This window comes from Macaca mulatta, chromosome 10 (genome assembly GCF_049350105.2).
Source record: "Macaca mulatta isolate MMU2019108-1 chromosome 10, T2T-MMU8v2.0, whole genome shotgun sequence".
Classification (NCBI taxonomy): Eukaryota; Metazoa; Chordata; class Mammalia; order Primates; family Cercopithecidae; genus Macaca; species Macaca mulatta.
This window is the reverse complement of record NC_133415.1, coordinates 19,776,220-19,798,392: the sequence shown is the minus strand read 5'-3', so window position 1 is coordinate 19,798,392 and position 22,173 is coordinate 19,776,220. Positions and strand designations below refer to the sequence as shown.

The window sequence follows — 22,173 nt, the reverse complement described above, 5'->3', positions numbered from 1 at the left end:
TGACCCACATGGAAAAACCCCGTCTCTACTAAAAAATACAAAAACTTAGCTGGGTGTAGTGGTACATGTCTCTAATCCCAGCTACTCAGTAGGCTGAGGGAGGAGAATCACTTGAACCTGGGAGGCGGAGGTTGCAGGGAGCCTAGATTGCACCATTGCACTCCATCCTGGGTGACAAGAGCGAATCTCTGTCTCATTAAAAAAAAAAAGACAATTCAACAGACTTGATGGTTTGAGGAATGAAATGGACAGAAAAAAGAATGGTGTGAAATACAGAAGTAGGTTCTACAAGAAAATGGAGCAGGGCGTGGGGGGGTCCTGCGCTTAAGAATTACTGTTGGATTTTCTCGGCAGATATTTGGCAAGGTAAATAGAAAATGCAGTCCCAAGAGGACTCTAAACAGCCTTGCACTTTCCGCAGTTCCCCTCTCATCTCCCCAGTGACAGGAAGCAAATATGGGACATTTGTAAAGAATAGCGGACAGATTTTACCTGCTTGTGGTACCCAGACTTGGTTGCCGCTTGCAGTGAGTGGAATGAAGAGAAGAGATTTCGAAGGAGCAGGCAGAAGGCCCATGCTGGCTCCAAATGGATAGGACTCTGCCCACTGAGTAGGGCAGAGAACAGAAGACCTTGTCCGCTATGGAGGCTGGAGACCGTAACCCTTTCAAGCCTTGTGTAAACTGGGTCATGAAGAGCCTCTGCATGGTAGGCATGTGGCTGGAGAAGCTCCGTTTTTTTGTCCAGATTCGGTAACATCCTGGGGAACAAAGTGCTAGAAGTGTGTGAAGGCCAAGGACAGAGCAGTCTGCTCTGGTCTGGACTATGGCAGTGCCTCCATAGTCTTGGAGAGGAGCTGGAGGCTGGGGAGGAGCCTGAGTGTGGGTCTGACTATGGAGACCAGTGTCTTCCCTGAATGTGGCCATCCCAGGGCAACCGTGGGACAGGAAGAAAGAAAAGGTCCACTTGGGAGGTTGAGATGGGCACTGGAGGGCCTCTCCTAAGGCAAGCCTTGCCGGAGCACAGTGCTCAGGAAAAGTCCTTGAGGACTCAGTCGTGCAATCTGAGCTGGATGATTTTACATGAAAGGATACTGGGAAGATTTCAGAACCAAACAGCAGGGACGGCATCTTGTTGCTCAAATCTATGAAGGTCATCTTGATGGATTCGAGAGAATAAAGTGCCACGGGCTTACTGTTAGGCCTCTTATCCCATCCACTAGCTGCCAAATATGGATTCAGCTGTTCTGTGTTGGATGAAAATCCATCCAGGAGCCTTTTATATCTGAGGCGCTTGTAGCTTTTAGCCATTGGAAGAAGTTCAGAGGAACTCCGTCGGTATCTTAGTTTCTGAGTCTTCATGGCTGGGGCCAGTTTGGAGGCAAGGATGGACAGCTTGTTTAGTAAGGCTGATTCTTTGGTAGTCTTCCTAAAATTCAGGCTCCTCAAGGGATGGCACGGTGTAGCTGTCTGCTTTGGTATGTGACTAATCAAGCTCTTGGTAGCTGCTGTTTCAGGTTCTAATCGTGTAGGTGCAGACAGAGTGCACATACTGAGAAGTCTGTGCGCTTTTGTGGGGACAGCATTGGAGGAACTCTTTAAAAAGGCAGAACTTCTGATTTTACCTATTTTTCTCCCCACAATGGTTTGCTCCTGATAGGAAACTTTCTTACAAGTTCGATGGGGCTGCTTCTTTAAGGGAAGCATTCCTTTCTTCGCAAAGGCACCATGTATTTGATCACACCCAGCAGAGGAGGGGTCCTCTGCTTTCCAAGGGGCACCAAGAAGGCAAGGACTTGTGCATGACTCAATGTCCTTCTTTAATGGATGATGTAAGCTTTCCTCCTTCTGGTCTTCTAACTTCTGAGTCTGTGCCACAATGTTGCCCTTGGCCAGCTTTGCTAGGGTGATTTCATTCATCATGGTGGACTTATCTTTGCCAACCTTGGCTTGGTTCTTATTTTGTGCATCATCTAAAAACAGACTAGATGATATGCATTGTTCTGATACTGTATGTGCCTTTTGTTGATGTATATATTCCTCTTCTTTCTGCAACATGTAGTCCAAAACCTCAGGGCTCTGCTGTTTTTCAGCATGATTAAGTATCCTCTGGCATGTAACATGGGTCTGAGAGATGTTGCTCCCCTGATCGCCATTGCCAGCTTCTCTGGTAACCATCTCCTCAGATTGCTCCCCAACAGTTAAGTCACCCAGTAGTCCCCTCTGATGCTCTTCGGTTTCTTCTTTCACTTTAATTTCTGTTTTCACTGTCAAAGGCAAATGCCTGTCAGAGAAATTCTCGTGAGGGTGGCAAGCTTTACAAGCATTCTTTTCCACACAGGTACATATGCTGTCTCTGTCACTAGAATTACTCCTATCTCTTGATACTCTTTCCTTCATCTCAGGAAGGACTGTGCAGTACTTTACATTTTCACAAAGCATTTCACCATCATTTGGTTTACAAAGATTTTTCAGGTCAGTTTCTTCACTGTTAATATTAGTTTCTGAATTTTCTTGAGAAGGCATTATTTCAATTGACTTCAGGCTTCTTAGGGAAACAGAGCTTACATCATGGCAAGACATCAACTCTTTTGAGGAAATTCCAAAGGTACTTTCTTTGCCAAACTCAGAGTTTAGTTCTAGTCTTGATCCTTCAGTCATTTCTTGTGTTTCTCTGAGAGACGTTCCTTTATGTTGCTGTCCATAATGGGTATCGCTTAAAGACATATTTACTCTGCCCAATATTCTTTTATTTGGTTCATGATCTGCAACAGACTCCATCTCATGGGCACAAGAGTCTGAACACTTTTCCATTTCACAGTCTTTTAAAGATTTGCACACGTTTTCTTCACATGATTTTGTTTTGAGAAAGTCCACTGTAGAAGCAGCAGTAACTGGGAAATCTGAGTCCTGGCCAGTTGTTCCTGTATGTGCAGCATCCAGTTCTCTCTGAGCCAAGGTACTCCTTGAGTCCTCTTGGAATGCCAGTTTCTCTTGCCTTGCACCACAATCCAGTGGATTAGATGCCTTCACATCCAGCACACCTTCTGTAAGCTTATTACTACAGTCCGTGTAGACGATGTCTACCACACTTTCTGTGGACTCATCACAACCAGACATCTTGACAAAGGCTCCTTTCAAATTGCCTTTCTTTGGACTACCACAAGGTAGTGAGTTATTACTGCCTGAGCTGACCAGCAGATCCTTTTGGTTGTGGTTTACCTCCCCGTGAGGCTCGGTGACAGTCTCTCCGTGGTCACTACCTAGCATCTCCTTGGCTGACTGACCTTCACTTTTGCATTCATCTGGTCTGTTTTGGTTACTATGACAATCAAGAACTTCATCTGCCTTCTGATCGAGTGTTTCAACTGCTTTTACGTTTTTAAAACTGGAAAACATAACAGTAGGAGACTGGTCCAACTCTTTTTCAGGACTTGGAATGTTTACAGTCTGGTTTAGTTCTTGTATAGCATGATCAGAGATGTTATACTTACAAAATACAGTTTCTTTGGATACATCCTGTTCCTTTCCTTCCAGCCCTTCCTCACTGAGTTTGATGTTACTGGAGGTGTGAATGATTTTGTTTGAAATTCCACTATTTAACAAGCATGCTGTCATTTTGTTTCTGATCTTATCTCCTGGAAGGCTGCCATTCGTTTCTCTCCCATCAAGTTCCCTTTCCCCTGATGTATAACTCACTTTACAGCTGCTTTTTTCCACAGAGTGTCCTGTTCCTTGGCATCGGTGAGCACGGTGCTGAAATGCATTTTCATATTTTGTTATCAAAGAGTTATCAACTTGCAGGCTGATTTTGCTGGACTTGAAAGCAGCACAAGCAGAACACATGTTTTCTTCGGATGCATTTTTTCTTACACAATGACAGTTAGAGATATCCTGAGATTGAACACTGTGACATTCTATGACAGAGGCCACTTGAGGAAAGCCAGCTGCTTCTCTCTTATTTGAGCGAAGCCTGGAATGTAGAGCTTTTGTTCCTGAATCAGCCATTTCTTTTTTTCTCTCTAGGCTTCCTGGTTTGATGTTTAAGGTGGGACTGTTTGAAGAGGCACCACAGGTTTGGTTACCTGGTGGAGAGATGTCTTTCACTTTTGTCTCAACGGGAATGGTTTGTATATCAGCAATGACATCTGCTCCACCCTCTAATGGAGGATGATGGCTCTGATGGGCATCTCTGCCTGTTGCTAAAGGCATCTCTTTGTTTAAATGAAGTAGAGAGTCAGTTGGCAACTTTGCATGGTCTTGAAAATTAAGGGACACTTGTTGATTTAAAACACATTCACTTTCTACTTTGTTTACAACCAGTTCATTGGTACAAGAAAATTCATTCATCTCACAGGCTATGCTCTGTTCATCTAAAAGTGGAATATCATCATGTGAGGTCTGTATAACTTTTTCCGATTCAGGTCTGTGATGAAATTCTGGGGATGGTGGCAACAGTGCAGTACCTTTCTTGGGTTTTAATACCTCACTTACAGGACTTATCTGATCCTCTGGCATTAAACTCACAATGGATTTTCTTTCAAACAGAAAATCATTACATGATGCTTCATTTAACTGGGTGTTGCTTTCCAGATTTCTCTGGATGTTGACTAAGGAGTTACAGTCTTCAGTGTAAAAAGATTTACTTAATATACTGGACTCTATGGGGGTTGTCTGTTCTGCCTCTTCAATCTGCATCAAGGAGGAAAAACTGCTTTCTTCAGAGTGTCCACCTGGATGGCTCATATTAGTAGAAGTTTCTTTATGGTCCTCAAGGTTTGTCAAATTCCCTTGAATGTGTAAAGTAATTTTCAAATCACTTTTATTTAACATTACTTCTGTGGCTTCAGTAAAAGAATTGGGCATTAATGAACTAGAGCTCCCTGTATGGAGACTGTCTTGAATGCAACAGTCATTGTGGATATTTTCCTTTGGGGAAACAACAGGCTCTTTTTCACCAGAACCACCACCACTAATCTCCTTTTCCGGTTCCCTGGCATTAATAAGAAAAGGTCCACCTCTCTCACTCCTAGGAATCAAAAGCTGTTCTTCATTTTCTTCTCTGGAAGCCAAGTTCTTCCCTTGATCGTCCCCCCTATAAAAATAACAATTGTCTGTCTTTTCAGCAGATCTTTTTAGCAAACCACCACCTTCAAAACCACAGTTTTCTAAAGATATTGTTCTGGACTCTGGACCAGACAAGTCTGATGTGAAACATGAAACTCCAGAATTTTCTTTCAAGGGGCTTGTGGCTGTGGGACTATCATGTGTAGAACTGGGTTGTTCATTATGGTGGCCATGAATCTTTTGGTGATTGTCATCTGCTTCACAGACAAGGTTTAGTTTACACAGCTCTTCCTTCCCATTGTCCACATTAGAAACGGCACTGCTTCCTGGTAATGACGACCAAGGACAACTTTTTAATTCTTCACATTCTTTTTCTTTAGGAGTTGCTTCTGTTAATACAGGGTCCACAAAGGTTAAAGGTTCTGGGGTAACTAATGTGCTGGTTTCTGAAACCTCATCACTGTTCATGATTTTGTCTACTTCTGGGAATTCGCTGCATCCAGCTGAGAGATCTTTACTCACATTGCCGTTTTTGTGTCCTTCATTATTATCTGTCTTAGTCCCATTGACCTTCATACCTTGTACTTCAGTGGATTTTAGCAGAGTTTCAGCTGTAATCTGTACATTTCCTTCTGAACAAGAGAAATAAATCCAAATTAGTATGCAGTAATTAAAAATCATTTGGTCTACCTTCATGCATTTTATTATGCTATGCTACCAAGGGCAACAAGAAGACCCAACTCGAAAAGAAAACTGGAAAGTTAGCATGCTATATCATTGATTTTGTTCTTCTCTGAAAATACAACAGAGGGCCAAAGTTATATCTGGCAGAAACAGGTAATTTTCAACAAATGCCTCTTGCTGAAAGTTATACAGAGTTCACAAATCAATGCTGGACAACTGAATACAACATAGAAACATGTCCCTGTGTTGTACTCTCATTCAGTCTTAAGAGGCTTTCATTTTAAAACATTAATAAAGCAGACTCACAGTAACAGCTTATTTTGCTAGATGACCATTTTTTCATTACTTGAAACTAGATGTCATAGATAAAATTAGTCCTTGGAAGAAACAACTATACATAAAACTTTATTTATCTATTTATTTTTTTCAGATAGAGTCTTGCTCTGTTGCCCATGCTGGAGTACAGTAGTGCAATCTCGGCTCACTGCAACCTCCGCCTCCCAGCTCAAGCGATTTTCCTGCCTCAGCCTCCTGAGTAGCTGGGATTCTAGGTGCCTGCAACCACACCCAGCTAATTTTTTTCTTTTTGAGATGGAGTCTCGCTCTTGTTGCCCAGGCTGGAGTACAGTGGAACGATACTAGCTCGCTGCAACCTCCTCCTCCTGGGTTCAAGCAATTCTCCTGCCTCAGCCTCCTGAGTAGCTGGGATTACAGGTGCCCGCCACCATGCCTGGCTAATTTTTGTACTTTAAGTAGAGATGGGGTTTTGCCATGTTGGCCAGGCTGGTCTCGAACTCCTGACCTCAGGTGATCCGCCTGCCTCGGTCTCCCAAAGTGCTGGGATTACAGGCATGAGCCACCACGCCCAGCCCGCCCAGATAATTTTTTTTAAATTTTTACTAGAGACGGGGTTTCACCATGTTGGCCAGGCTGGTCTCAAACTCTCGACCTCAGGTGATCTATTGGTTTTGTTCCTCTAAGAGAACCATGACTAGCACACTATACACATGCGTATATGTATGGGTATATATACACATGATTTTATATATATTTAAAAAACAGGACACCCGTATTAAACAGAAAAAGCAAAATGCAAATCTATTTAAAGATCCGCCAGGCGTGGTGGCTCATGCTTGTAATCCCAGCATTTTGGGAGGCCGAGGTGGGTGGATCGCTTGAGGTTAGGAGTTCAAGACTAGCCTGGCCAACGTAACAAAAACCCGTCTCTACTGAAAATGAAAAATTAGCTGAGCATGGTGGCATATGCCTATAATCCCAGCTACTGGGGAGGCTGAAGCAGCGGAATCGCTTGAACCCAGGAGGCGGAGGTTGCAGTGAGCAAGATCATGCCACTACACTCCAGCCTAGGTGACAGTGCAAGACTCTGTCTCAAAAACCAAAAAACAAAACAAAACAAATCTAATTCCTGGTTAGGTGCAGTACCTCACAACAGTGATCCCAGCACTTTGGGAGGCTGAGGCAGGAGGAATGCTTGAGCCCAGAAGTTTGAACCAGCCTGGGCAACACAGGGAGACTCTGTCTGTACAAAAAATGTAAAAGAAAAAAAAAATCAGCTGAGCATAGTGGTGAGTGCCTTTAGTCCCAACTACTTGGGAGGCTGAGGCAGGAGGATGCTTGAGCCCAGGAGGGCAAGGCTGCAACGAGCTGTGAACGCACTGCTGCACTCCAGCGTGGGTAACAGAGTAAGCGACCTTGTTCCAAAAAAAAAAAAAAAAAAGAACAAAAAATCTAAAATCTATTTCTTACTAGAATATAAACTCTGTGAGGGTAAGGATCTTGTTTTGTTCTCTTTCTTATGGTTCGGCATAATGCCTGGTATATAAAAGCACAAGAGCACTTAATGAATGTTCATAAAATTAATGAACGAATACAGTTAGGTCAAATAAACAAATGCTATTAATACTGAGTTTCTAGGGCTTCCCTATCCATTTCTCAATAGGTCCTGAGAGCAGCAATGACTATGAGAAAGAGCCCTGACTGTGAAGCCAGACCAGCTCAGCTTCAATCATGGCTCTGTGATACTTCTTTTTTTGAGACAGTGTCTCGCTTTGTTGCCTAGGCTGGAGTGTAGTGGTACCATCATGGCTCACTGCAGCCTCCAACTCCTGGGCTCAAGCGATCCTCTCACCTCAGCCTCCCAAGGAGCTGGGACTACAGGCACACGCCACCGCGTCCGGCTAATTTTTGTATTTTTTGTAGAAACAGGGTTAGTTATGTTGCCCAGGCTGGCCCTGAACTCCTGAGCTCAAGCAATCCTCCCACCTCAGCCTCTCAAAGTGCTGGGATTATGGGTGTGAGTCACTGTGCCCTGCAGCTCTGTGATACTTAACTCTAAGTCTTGGTTTCTTCTATTGTAGAAGGTGGGGAAAGTACAATTACCTCAGTGCTACACTGAGGATTACACTAAATAATGCATGTAAGATGTCATGTGGGACAGTGCCTGCCATATAAAAGGTGCCTTTCCATTGCTCTGTTTTTTTATTTTACTGAACCTGAGAATAGTTAAAATGGAATAACTAGGCTAGACACAGCATTTTAACATGTTTGGAGTCAGCAAATAATACTAGATTAACAAATATATACTGCAAGCCACAGGTTTTCAGTTACCATTTACAAAAGGCAGCCTCAAAATCCTGAATCCACACACAATACTTAATCATTGTGAAACTAGCCCACTTTCCCTGTTACAGCAGACGGTGCTACCTGATTCAAGAATTTGTAAGTACACAGCTGGGCGTGGTGGCTCACGCCTGTAATCCTAGCACTTTCGGGGGCACAGGTGGGCAGATCACTTGAGATCAGGAGTTTAAGACCAGCCTGGCCAACATGGTGAAACCTTGTCTCTACTAAAAATACAAAAAAATCAGCCGTGCATGGTGGCAGGCACCTGTAATCCCAGCTACCTGGGAGGATGAGGCAGGAGAATCACTTGAACCCTGGAGGTGAAGGTTGCAGTGAGCCAAAGATCATGCCACTGCACTGCAGCCTGGGTGACAGAGTGAGAACCCATCTCAAAATAAATAAAATAAAATAAAAATAAACATCTAGTTCTCCAAATTATATAAGGTAGATTTTCCCTCCTTGACTACTTTCACTTCTTCCTCAAAATGTATTTCCTCAATGCTCTTCCAATTTCTGGTGACCCTCCTAAATAAGTCTTCGTGGAAATCACTACTGTGGGAATGCAAGTCTCACAATAATGAGTAGGAACTAATATTGCCATTGTTGCTGATATCATTTCACCTTTCTTACACATAAACTTCCCAGACAAGCCCCGTTACAGGGAACTCTCTGAAAAACAAGATAAAACAAACAAACTTGGTGACATCAGTTTTGTAAAATTAACAGAAAATTATGTTGAAAGAGGCAAGTCAGGACAGCAGAAAGGGCGAGGAACCAGCAAGAATGCCTGATGGAGAAGATCTCCCCTGTGAGATGGCCACTCAACTCAAATACTCCCACCACTGCTCCCCCATGCCCACTTCTCATGTGTCTGCCCTACAGCAATCAAGAAATAAGAAATGATAGGCAAAACTGCATCCTACCAATTAAAGGCTCCTTCTGGTTATTACAGAAGTCCTTCTAAAATGTTCAATCTGTTGCCATTTTACCTAATTGAGAGGCAGCAGACATATGATTGTGCCTATAGCTTACAATCATCTATTACATATAGGTGACAGAAAGAAAAAAACAAAAAAGAAAGAAAACTTAAATCTGGGGCAGAGCGAAGATTTTGGCAGCTGGAGCCCTGGAGACAAGTCTGATTTCTAAGAGGCATCATTCAGGTCTTCTTTTTTTTTTGAGACGGAGTCTTGCTCTGTCGCCCCAGGCTGGAGTGCAGTGGCGCAATCTCTGCCTGCCAGGTTTACACCATTCTCTCGCCTCAGCCTCCCGAGTAGCTGGGACTATGGGCGCCTGCCACCACGCCCAGCTAATTTTTTTTTTTTTTTTTTTAGTAGAGATGGGGTTTCACTGTGTTAGCAAAGATGGTCTCGATCTTCTGACCTCATGATCTGCCCGCCTCGGCCTCCCAAAGTGCTGGGATCCATTGCGCCCAGCCGGCTGGCATCGTTAAGTTCTTAATTCCATAGCAAAGATAAAGTAGCAGATGCCTGACCTTGGTAGAGCAAGCTGAAATGCTGGTCACACTACAGAAGAGCATGTGGGTCTATTTAAATCAAATCCATGGTGATAGCATATATTGCTCACGCTCCCAGGACTCAACATCTTCCCAGGCCTGTCTCCATAGAACCTTCTTCTCTGGCTTGCTATGACTGGCTGTGACTTTGGACAGCTGAGCTTGCTTCCTCATGTGCAACACAGGAATACCCTGGAAGGTTCCTGGGGGACAGAATGAACTAGGCCATTGCTGCTAAAAACTCTAGTAGAGCTGCTGATTTCAAGTTCCCCTATACCAAACTGAAACCCTTATCCATGGGTTTGCAGGAGGAAAAAATATCAAATATTTTACCAATTTAAGTCATTAAATAAGCATGATATTAGAAGATGAAGAAAAGTGTCACAGAGTAATTTAGCTGCAAACATCACTCAGGAGAGTTCATCTTATCTATGTCCAATGTGGACCAACTTTTTAGGTGGAGAGCAGCCAGGTAATTTTGATAATGCAGATTTCCAAGCAGAAAATAACTCTGGTTCTCCTGTTTAAAAAGTCAGTTCAGGCCGGGCGCGGTGGCTCACGCCTGTAATCCCAGCACTTTGGGAGGCTGAGGCGGGCGGATCACAAGGTCAGGAGATCGAGACCACGGTGAAACCCTGTCTCTACTAAAAATACAAAAAATTAGCCGGGGGCGGTTGTGGGCGCCTGTAGTCCCAGCTACTCGGGAGGCTGAGGCAGGAGAATGGCGTGAACCCGGGAGGCGGAGCTTGCAGTGAGCTGAGATCCGGCCACTGCACTCCAGCCTGGGCGACAGAGCGAGACTCCGTCTCAAAAAAAAAAAAAAAAAAAAGTCAGTTCAGTGGTTAAGTGAAAGTGTAGTTCAACAGACAGTAAATTCTGTGGTAAGATGTGGGTGAAAATATACTAAAGACAGAATATAGCAACACTGGAGCCCCACTAAAAAGATCTTGAGGGTGGAGTTAGGGGGTCACTAAACTGCATCCCTAGTAAGGCAAGAACAGGGTGAGATTTATGTACAAAACAACATTTCTCATCTTCGGAGGAACGTCCTTTAATCTACACTGGATAGTCAAGCCTTTGAGCCACAGAGGAAATCTGTAGCAGCAGGAAGCAGGGTGATAAACTGGGACAAATGTCCTTTTTCATAAGAAAGATCTGTGCTTCCTTTTCTGTCCAGGCTGCCAAGAAGCTAAGAGTCAAATCTGATGTTTTATCACAGTAACAAAATGTTCATATAATTTAATGCAGAGGTCCCCAACCCTGGGCCATGGACGAGTACCCATCCTTGGTCTGTTAGAAATTGGGCTGCACAGCAGGAGGTGAGCGGCAGCCAAGTGAGCAAAGCTTCATCTGCATGTACAGGTGCTCCGCATGCTTGCATTACTGCCTGAGCTCTGCCTCCTGTCAGATAAACAGCAGCATTATATTCTCACAGGAGTGTGGACCCTATTGTGAACTGCACATGTGAGGCATCTAGGTTGCGAGCTTCTTATGAGAATCTAATGCCTGATGATCTGTCACGGTCTCCCATCAACCCCAGAAGGGACCACCTAGTTGCAGGAAAACAAGCTCAGCCTCCCACTGATTCTACATTATGGGAAACTGTATAATTATTTCATTATATATTACAATGAAATAATAGAAACAAAGTGCACAATAAATGCAATGCACTTGAATCATCCTGAAAGCATCTACCCCGCCGGATCCGTGGAAAAACTGTCCTCCATGAAACAGGGCCCTGACTCCAAAAATGTCGGGGACCACTGACTTAGCGTATTCACTTTATCTTCTCTTTGTGAGGTTCTGATTATATTATATTATTTATTTATTTAGTGAGACAGGGTCTTGCTCTGTTGCCCGGGCTGGAGTACAGTGGTGTGATCATGGCTCATTACAGCTTCAACCTCCCAGGGCTCAAGTGATACTTCTGCCTTAGCCTCCCGAGTAGCTGGGACCACAGGTGTGTGTGCTGCCATGCTAATTTTTGCATTTTTCGTAGATAAGGTGTTTTGCCATATTGCCCAGGCTAGTCTCAAACTCTTGGACTTAGGCAATCCTCCCACCCTGGCCTCCCAAAGTGCTGGGATTACAGACGTGAGCCACTGTGCCCAGCCTGATGATTCTAGATTAGCCTTAATTGACACACAGTCCTCTCTAAAGTAATCTAAGATAATTTTTAGCCTTGGGGTGAGAAGAGGAGAACCTTACCTCAGCTACTCTCTTTTGGACCTCAGCTTTCTCCTCAATCAACCAACCAATCTGAAAGTAATAATCTCAGATCTCTATACCCAACCACTGTTTTGAGAAGCAAAAAGAGGTAATGAAACTGCCTTGAAAATGCTCAAGGTGACCTGGAGTAAACATTTTCTCTCATCCCTGACCCCACAGAACAAGAAAAGGATACACTACTACATGCTGAACTATAGTGGGTACATGTCTCCTCTGTCCCAGTTAATCCTTCTAAACAGGCAAATATAGTATATCTGATGATATAAAATTCAATAAAGGTTCAACACACTCAAAAGAAAGGGACTTGCTGGGTGCGGTGGCTCATGCCTGTAATCCTGCACTTTGTGGGGCAGAGGCAGAAGGATCACTTGAGCCCAGGAGTTCGAGACCAGCCTAGTTAACATGGGGAGACCTTGCCTCTACAAAAAAAAAACAAAATAGAAAATTAGTCACACATGGTGGCTCACGCCTATAGTCCCAGCTACTTGGGAAGCCGTGGTATGAAGATTGCTTGAGTCCAGGAGGTTGAGGCTGCAGTGCACTGTGCAAGTATGTCCAAGAGCAATACTAAGATACAATCTACGGCGAAGTTACAGTTTCTATGATTAAGTACACCTTACAAGGCAGGGACTTATAACCCTTATATTCTCAATGCAAAACAGAAACGGATAAGTGGATAAAGGAAGAGATTTGAGAGAAATAAATACCTTTGCTCCTTAGAAAATCTTCGGGAAGGTCCACATGTAAAAGTTCTTCGCTGGACTGCATCAGGAGATCCTCCTACAGTAAGAAAATCCAGCGGTCAAGGGGGATTCAGAAGATTCTGAGTTCATGAATATTATTCCTTTTTTTTTTTTTGAGACAGAGTCTTGCTCTGTTCCCCAGACTGAAGTGCAATGGTGAAAGCTTGGCTCACTGCAACCTCCACCTCCCAGGTTCAAGCCATTCTCCTGTCTCAGCCTCCTAAGTAGGTGGAATTACAGGCACCCGCTACCATGCCTGGCTAATTTTTGTATTTCTACTACAGACAGCATTTCACCATATTGGCCAGGCTGGTCTTGAACTCCTGACCTCAAGTGATCCGCCCGCCTCCGCCTCCCAAAGCGCTAGGATTACAGGCGTGAGCCACCATGCCTGGCTGAATATTAGTTATTTTTGAGAGACTTCTTTATGACTTTGGGAAATTAGCTAGCAGTCACAAGGATCAGGCACTGAAAGAAACCTCAAATTTAATTAAGTGTAAACAATAAAAATTTCTCCTTATCTAGAATTTGAGCCTGAAAACTTTTTGAAGTTGTGACAGTAACAGAGGTATAAAAAATTTTTTTTAGAGGCAGAGGTTGCAGTGGGCCAAGATTGTGCACCACGTCAGCTCACTGCAACTTCCGTCTCCCGGGATCAAGCAACTCTCCTGCCTCAGCCTCCCAAGTATCTGGGATTACAGGCGTCCACCACTATGCCTGGCTAATTTTTGTATTTTTAGTAGAGATGTGGTTTCATCATGTTGGCCAGGCTGGTCTTGAACTCCTGACCTCAGGTCATCCACCTGCCTCGGCCTCCCAAAGTGCTGGGACTACAAGCGTGATCCACCGTGCCTGGCCTAATTTTTATATTTTTAGTAGAGACAGGGTTTCACCATGTTGGCCAGGCTGGTCTCAAACTCCTGACCTCAAGTGATCTGCTCACCTCAGCCTTCCAAAGTGCTGGGATTAAAGGCATGAGCCACTGCGCCTGGCCAAGAAAATATTTATCTGTAGTTATATTTGATCCTTTCTCCCAAATGTTACTATTCTCTGCTTTTCCAGTTCTCAGGCTGAATGTCTGAGGTGTGAGAATAGATGCTATTTAAAATATTGTTTCAAGTTAACACTTCATGGAAAAGCAAGAGTGACTGAGTTCTGTTCCAACCCAAGGACTCTCATCTACTAACTACATGGTGCTGACAGCAACCTTACAAGAGGGTGAAAGAATACATGGAAACCACACAAAACACCCAGCAAGACACCCAGTCAGGTCAGGGTACTCCATGAGCAGAAGCTTCCATTCATGAGACTGTAGACACCTGTTATCCATCCCATTCTGTGAAAAAAGCCAATAGAGCTGTCACCAACAGATTCTGGCATGTGTGTGGAATGACTTCCATAAGCTTTTCCAAGGCTACCGGAGCCTCTGTAAAGTGACAGCACAGGTCAGTGACATACAGGCTCCTACAGATCCCAAAGGTCTCTGGTGAGCTAATGCAATGAAACCTTACTGGCTCCAGCCCCAGAGGGGTTGGTGGGATTTTGCTTTGTCCCACCTGTGGCTCTAAGGTGCCCCTAGCTGGAGGCCCCAAAATACCCTGGTGGAGAGCCAAGCCCACTGTTTCGCCCATGTTCCTTTTCCTCGATTAGCCACAACTCTTTTTTTCTTTCTTTTCTTTTTCTTTTTTGAGATGGAGTCTTGCTCTGTTGCCCAGGCTGGAGTGCAGTGGTGCGATCTCTGCTCACTGAAACCTCTGCCTTCTGGGTTTAAGCGATTCTCCTGCCTCAGCCTCCCGAGTAGCTGGGTCTACAAGCACACACTGCCATGCCCGGCTAACTTTTTGTATTTTGGTAGAGACAGGGTTTCACCGTTGTTGCCCAGGCTGGTCTCGAACTCCGGAGCTCAGGCAATCTACCCGCTTTGGCCTCCCAAAGTGCTAAGATTACAGGGGTGAGCCACCGTGCCCGGCCGATTAGCCACAATTCTTAACAGTGAAAGAGAGACTTCCCCCCTGACTGACTGACTTCTCTTAAAAGGTTCTGAGTTAAGAAAAACAAGTTATTCCTCACAGAAAGGCTGGAGACTTTACAGGGTTTGTGTTAATCTGAAATATAATCAAAATTGAATGAATCAGGGCCGGGCGCAGTGGCTCACGCCTTTAATCCCAGCACTTTGGGAGGCTGAGGTGGGTGGATCACCTGAGGTCAGGAGTTTGAGACCAGCCTGGCCAACGTCATGAAACCCTGTCTCTACTAAAAATACAAAAATTAGCTGGGCATGGTTGTGTGTGCCTGTAATCCCAGCTACTAGGGTGGGTTGAGGCAGGAGGATCACTTGAACCCGGGAGAAGGAGGTTGCAGAAAGCTGAGATCGTGCCACCGCACTCCAGCCTGGGCAACAGAGAGAGAGAGAGAGACACTGTCTCAGAAAAAAAAAAAAAAATTGAATGAATAAAAAATAAAAGAGTGTGGGCTGAGGTCAAATGTGAGAGACCTCCCCCAACAGCCTTACCATGGTGGTGTGCAACCTCCAGATCCAGTGGGAGCCCTGCTAGTCTGGGCTCCTGAATACAGATGAGGGCAACAGAACAACCTACTTGGATGCAATGGACGTGTAACGTGATAACCTCTGTAACGTCCCCCACCTCCTCCAAACAGTCAATCATATGATGAACACTAGCAGAAATGTATCAGACGTAATTTCCTTTTTCTACAATATTTTATCAGCTAAATGTTCTAATTTTCAGGATTCCTAAAGTTAAGAGTCCTAGGGCCAGGGGCAGTGGCTCACACCTGTAATCCCAGCACTTTGGAAGACCGAGGCGGGCGGATCACCTGAGGTCAGGAGTTCAAGACCAGACTGACCAATATGGAGAAACCCTGTCTCTAATAAAAATACAAAATTAGTTCGGTGTGGTGGCGGATGCCTGTAATCCCAGCTACTCTGGAGGCTGAGGCAGGAGAAAGGCTTGAACCCAGGAGGCGTAGGTTGCAGTGAGCTGAGATCACGCCACAGCTCCAGACTGGGTGACAGAGCGAGACTTCATCTCAAACAAACAAACAAAAACAAAAAACAAAAAGAAAAACGTATACTAGGCTTTTGCATGTTATAGTTAAAAGACAATTCAGATTGCGCTACTGTACTCCAGCCTGGGTGACGGAGTAGACTTCATCTCCAAAAAAAAAAAAAAAGACAATTCAGAACTTTTTCTGTGTCTGAGTTGAACACAAATAATGTATCCTAGAAACAAAGCGTTTACAACATATTCAACCCAAGTGGATCTATCATTATCGGGAAAAAAAATATGTAAAAAGTTTAACACTCTATAGCTTATATGTAAGTGCCAAAAACAAACAAACAATAAAAATCAAGCATGGTATAGAGTTCTCAATGCTAAATCATCCAGGTGGGATGTCACATGCCCATCTCTGAATATCTTTGGTGCACAGTTCTTAAATAAGACCAATCTCTTCCACATCCTGGCTAGTAACTTTTGTATGCGCGACAGATTTTGACCTTCCTCTTACGAGAGTGGAGTTCAGAACTGAATACATTCTTTCACAATTCAGCTTGGCTCTTGCAGCTGTCCCTTCCACTGTGCCTGTTCTAAGACAGTTCACTCTCCTTTACTGCCTTTCTTCTCCCCTCCCCAACAGCAGGGTGATCTTGATCAAATCCCAAAATTATTAGTTACAAGCATTTTTTTTTTTTTTTTTGAGATGAAGTCTCGCTCTGTTGCCCAGGCTGGAGTACAGTGGCATGATCTCTACTCACTGCAAGCTCCGCCTCCCGGGTTGACACCATTCTCCTGCCTCAGCCTCTGGAGTAGCTGGGACAGCAGGCGCCCACCACCACGCCCAGCTAATTTTTTGTGTGTGTGTATTTTTAGTAGAGATGGAGTTTCACCGTGTTAGCCAGGATGGTCTTGATCTCCCAACCTCATGATCTGCCAGCCTTGGCCTCCCAAAGTGCTGGGATTACAGGCATGAGCCACCTTAGTTACAAGTTTTTAATACCTTTTGGATACGATCCTAAGACAGAAAATAATTATTTTTTTACTGGTTTACCTTCTCATTATTGAAATATTTGTTTCATGATTGGAATATTTAACTTTTAAAAATATTAAGACCAGTAACAAAAGGGCAAATACCATATGATTCCACTTGAATGATGTACCTATAGTAGTCAAATTCATAGAGACAGAAAGTAGAATGGTTGTTGTCACAGATGGGGTGAGGGGAGAATGGTGAGTTACAATTTAATGGCTACTGAGTTTCAGTTTGGGATGATGAAAAAAGTTCTGGAGACGGGTGGTGGTGATGGTTACACAACACTATAAATGTGCTTAATGTGACTGAACAGCGTATTTCTGGGCCGAGCACAGTGGCTCACACCTGTAATCCCAGCACTTTGGGAGGCCGAGGTGGGTGGATCACCTGAGGTTGAGAGTTCGAGACCAGCCTCACCAACATGGTGAAACTGTGAAACCCCATCTCTATTAAAATACAAAATTAGCCAGGAATGGTGTCACATGCCTGTAATCCCAGCTACTCTGGAGGCTGAGGCAGGAGAATCACTTGAAATTGGGAGATGGAGGTTGCAGTGAGTCAAGATTGTGTCATTGCACTCCAGCCTGGGCAACAGAGTGAGACTCTGTCTTTGGGAAAAAAAAAAAAAAAAGGCCGGGCACAGTGGCTCACTCCTCTAATGCCAGCACTCTGGGAGGCTGAGGCAGGTGGATCACGAGGTCAGGAGTTTGAGACCAGCCTGGCCAACAAGGTGAAACCCCGCCTCTACTAAAAATACAAAAGTTAGCTGGGCATGGTGGCATGTACCTGTAGTCCCAACTACTTGGGAGGCTGAGGCAGAGAATCGCTCGAACCCAGGAGGCAGAGGTTACAGTGAGCCGAGATCATGCCATTGCACTGGGAGAACAGAATGAGATGCTGTCTGAAAAGAAAATTGCCGGGCACTGTGACTCACACCTGTAATCCTAGCACTTTGGGAGGCCGAGGCGGGCAGATCACAAGGTCAGGAGTTCAAGACCAGCCTGGCCAACATGGTGAAACCCCATCTCTACTAAAAATAAAAAATTAGCTGGCTATGGTGGCACGTGCCTATAATCCCAGCTACTTGGGAGGCTGAAGCAGAACTGCTTGAAGCGGGACCTGGGAGGCGGATGTTGCAGTGAGCTGAGATTGCTCCACTGCACTGCAGTCTGGGCTACAGAGTGAGACTCCGGCTCAAATAAAAAGAATACCACAGAAGTGGTGTTGGTTCTCCTCATGGTGTCCTATTGGGGGCAGTGTCCTATCAGGAGGCACTGTCCTATCATGGTGTTAGAGTGCCTCATTCCTGGGGGCAAACTTCCATCACCTGGTTTGGGTGGATTCTGCCAGGTTTCTCTACTGCGAAGTTACTACTCCACCTTTGTAACTAATAAATATCTTGTAGGGAAATACTTTGAGACTATGTAAACATTTGTTTCTCAAACATTTAGCCACTAGCTTTAACATCCATTAATGATTCCTGCTTGAGATAATTATTATTGCGATGGTTGCCAAACAGTGCTTTTTCTATTTCCATCATTCCATCTATATTTATTAATTGGAATTCTGTAAGACCTTTATTTTCTCACTTTTAATTCAATTACAGTGAACGGATACAAAGAAAATCAGCAAACGGGCTCATGGATATTTGTTTTATTCTACGGGTACTATAGGTTGCTGCAAAAGTAAGTGTCGAATAATTCATCACTATCACTTATTTTAAGCTCAAACCATCCCATACTTGGCCACTGGGAGCCCCTTCAAGTTAGCTGCTGTGTCCTTCTGATATATCCCCAAAATTTTCTGAGCATTTAGTCACAAATTGTTCTAGGCACATCTTGCGTTTTCCCCTCTCCTGTCCTGGAACAGCCATTTCTCCAAGGAATCTTAGCTCCTTTCATTGGAAAAAAGTATTCAGAGCCAAGACTAGGTGTGCTCATTGCTACAAGGTGCCTGTCGCTACTTCTAGGCCCTATCTTATACACTCATTTATACACATATTTCCATCTTTATGTGTGTGTATTAAGAACCCCATGTTGGCCGGGCGCGGTGGCTCAAGCCTGTAATCCCAGCACTTTGGGAGGCCAAGACGGGCGGATCACAAGGTCAGGAGATCGAGACCACCCTGGCTAACACGGTGAAACCCCGTCTCTACTAAAAAATACAAAAAAAAACTAGCCAGGCGAGCTGGCAGGCGCCTGTAGTCCCAGCTACTCAGGAGGCTGAGGTAGGAGAAAGGCGTAAACCCAGGAGGCGGAGCTTGCAGTGAGCTGAGATCTGGCCACTGCACTCCAGCCTGGGCGACACAGTGAGACTCCGTCTCAAAAAAAAAAAAAAAAAAAAAAAAAGAACCCTATGTTAGGCCGGGCACTGTGGCTCACGCCTGTAATCCCAACACTTTGGGAGGCCAAGGTGGCCGGATCATGAGGTCAGGAGATTAAGACCATCCTGGCTAACATGGTTTAGTAGAAACCCCGTCTCTACTAAAAATACAAAAAAATAGTTAGCCGGGCGTGGTGGTATGAGTCTGTAGTCCCAGATACTTGGAAGGATGAGGCAGGAGAATTGCCTGAACAACCGGGAGGAGGTTGCAGTGAGCCAAGATCGCACCACTGCACTCCAGCCTGGGTGACAGAGTGAGACTCTGTCTCAAAAAAAAAAAAAAAAGAACCTCAAGTTCATACTAATAACTCCAATAACTGCAATTCGTGGGGTCAGGGTTCATGTTTGCCAACTCTCCTTTGTAATTTATTTTCTCTGTGAGAAAGCTGGCTGTCATTATCCACACATATTTACTTATTTCCCTAATCCTAGAATACATATAGGCATTTTTTTTTTTTTTTTTTTGAGACGGAGTCTCGCTGTGTCTCCCAGGCTGGAGTGCAGTGGCGTGACCTTGGCTCACTGCAAGCTCCGCCTCCCGGGTTCACGCCATTCTCCCGCCTCAGCCTCCCAAGTAGCTGAGACTACAGGCGCCCGCCACCACGCCCGGCTAGTTTTTTTTTTTGTATTTTTAGTAGAGACGGGGTTTCACCATGTTAGCCAGGATAGTCTCGATCTCCTGACCTCGTGATCCACCCGCCTCGGCCTCCCAAAGTGCTGGGATTACAGGCTTGAGCCACCACGCCCGGCCTACATATAGGCATTTTGTTTAGAAATGGCTAAGTCCTACCCCTGTGAGAAACAAATTTACTAATATTTTCTATTTTTTTTGGCTTTAGTCTTTAAGAGGATATGGTCGAATTAGTGTTTGCTAAAGTAATGTGGGCTACCCTCCCCACTGGTTCTGTTATTCATTTGTAATACAGTTAAGACTCACTTGTTATAGTTTCTATTCAGCTTTGGGCCCATGTCACATCCCCGTTGTCTAGTTAGTTATTTTTCAAGTATGAAGTTAGAACTATACCAAAAGATGTACTTACAGAAGTGCCAGTTCCTCCTACCCTTTCTGTTCCATTTCCATTCCCCCATTCTTTCAGTATAGGTAATCAAATTCATTAGTTTCTGGTCTATCCTTCCCATGTGCACTTGTGTATAGGTTTTTTTTTTTTTTTTTTTTTTTTTGAGACGGAGTCTCGCTCTGTCGCCCAGGCTGGAGTGCAGTGGCCGGATCTCAGCTCACTGCAAGCTCCACCTCCCGGGTTTACGCCATTCTCCTGCCTCAGCCTCCCGAGTAGCTGGGACTATAGGCGCCCGCCACCTCGCCCGGCTATTTTTTTGTATTTTTTTAGTAGAGACGGGGTTTCACCATGTTAGCCAGGATGGTCTCAATCTCCTGACCTTGTGATCCGCCCGTCTCGGCCTCCCAAAGTGCTGGGATTACAGGCTTGAGCCACCGTGCCCGGCCTTGTGTATAGGTTTTATACAAACGAGCAGATACTTCAATATAGGCTTATTTCCTCTTCTTTCTTCCATGAAAAGGGTAACACTATAGATATTGATTTGCATTTTTTACTTAACAGTATATCCTAGTTTACAGAAGCGAGTCAACAGAGCAGGCCTGACTGCTGTCCTTAGAAAGGTCTACTTGCAGGGTCAGGCTTGGTTAGCATCTGGGAACTAGAGTTTGGGAGTTTCCACCATTCCCTAAATAAGAGTGGCTCATTGTGCCTACACTATAATGTGGTTTATGCTAAACACCTGCTTTCCTTCTAGGAGTCGGAAATTTTGCTATGTGCCAGGCAGAGGATGTCCATGCAACTAGTCCCCAGTAAAATCCCTGGGCACTGACCCACTAACAAACTCCCATGGTAGACAATAGTTCATATGTGTTGTCACAATTTGTTCCTGAAGGAGGTTAAGTGTGTATGACTCCACTGGGAAAGGACTCTTGGAAGCTTGCACTGGATTTCCTCTGGACTTTGCTCTATGCCTGCTTCCCTTTTGCTGATTTTCTTTGTATCCTTTCACTGTAATAAACTGTAGCTGTGAGAACAATTAAATGCTGAGTGCTGTGAGTTTCAGCAAATCTCAAAACCTGCAGGTGGTTTTGGGGACCCCTGACACACCTGCAAATCGCTCCATATCAGTATATACAGATCTTCCTTGTTATTATATCTGGATAATACTCCATGTATGGACATACCTTATGTCATAATTTATTCAATCTCTCTCCTATATGTGGGCATTTAGGTTGTTTCCAATATTTTGCAATTATAAACTGCTTAAAAGAACAACCTTGTGTATATGTATTATTATACTGCTAGAAGTGCATTTTTTTTTTTTTGAGACAGAGTTTTGTTCTTGTCACCCAGGCTGGAGTGCAATGGTGCGATCTCGGCTCACTACAACCCTTTCTTCCGGGTTCAAGTGATTCTCCTGCCTCAACCTCCCAAGTAGCTGGGATTACAGGCACCCACCATCACGTCCGGCTAATTTTTTCTATTTTTAGTAGAGATGGGGTTTCACCATGTTGGCCACGCTGGTCTTGAACTCCTGATCTCAGGTGATCCACCCATTTCCTCCTTGCAAAGTGCTGGGATCACAGGTGTGAGCCACTGCGCCTGGCCTCTTTTTTTTTTTTTTTTGAGACGGAGTCTCGCTCTGTCACCCAGGCTGGAATGCAGTGGTGCCATCTTGGCTCACTGCAACCTCCGCCTTCCACCTTCCTCCTCTGGGGTTCAAGCAGTTCTCCTGTCTCAGCCTCCTAAGTAGCTTGGATTACAGCCATGCGTCACTGCGCCCAGCTAATTTTTGTATCTTTAGTAGAGACAGGGCTTCACCATGTTGCCCAGGCTGGTCT

General features: G+C 44.6%; 1 protein-coding gene and 1 long non-coding RNA gene across 7 annotated transcripts in view; one reads left to right on the top strand and one right to left on the bottom strand.

Annotated features, from left to right (window-relative positions):
• The window catches only part of PRR14L (proline rich 14 like), a 72,430-nt gene that overhangs the window by 33,782 nt on the left and 16,475 nt on the right, over positions 1–22,173 (bottom strand). For 5 of the 6 annotated variants that reach the window (XM_077949885.1, XM_015150089.3, XM_015150092.3 and 2 more), the window contains 2 exons: positions 12,846–12,918; positions 493–5,698 (listed from right to left, as the gene is read on the bottom strand). In XM_077949885.1, the coding sequence (XP_077806011.1) occupies positions 493–5,698; positions 12,846–12,918 (5,279 nt within the window). Of the gene's footprint in view, positions 1–492; positions 5,699–12,555; positions 12,919–22,173 lie in introns of all 6 variants that reach the window. The other variant, XM_077949887.1, reaches the window with a different exon arrangement.
• The window catches only part of LOC144331789 (uncharacterized), a 38,942-nt gene that overhangs the window by 1,884 nt on the left and 14,885 nt on the right, over positions 1–22,173 (top strand). The window lies entirely within an intron of this gene.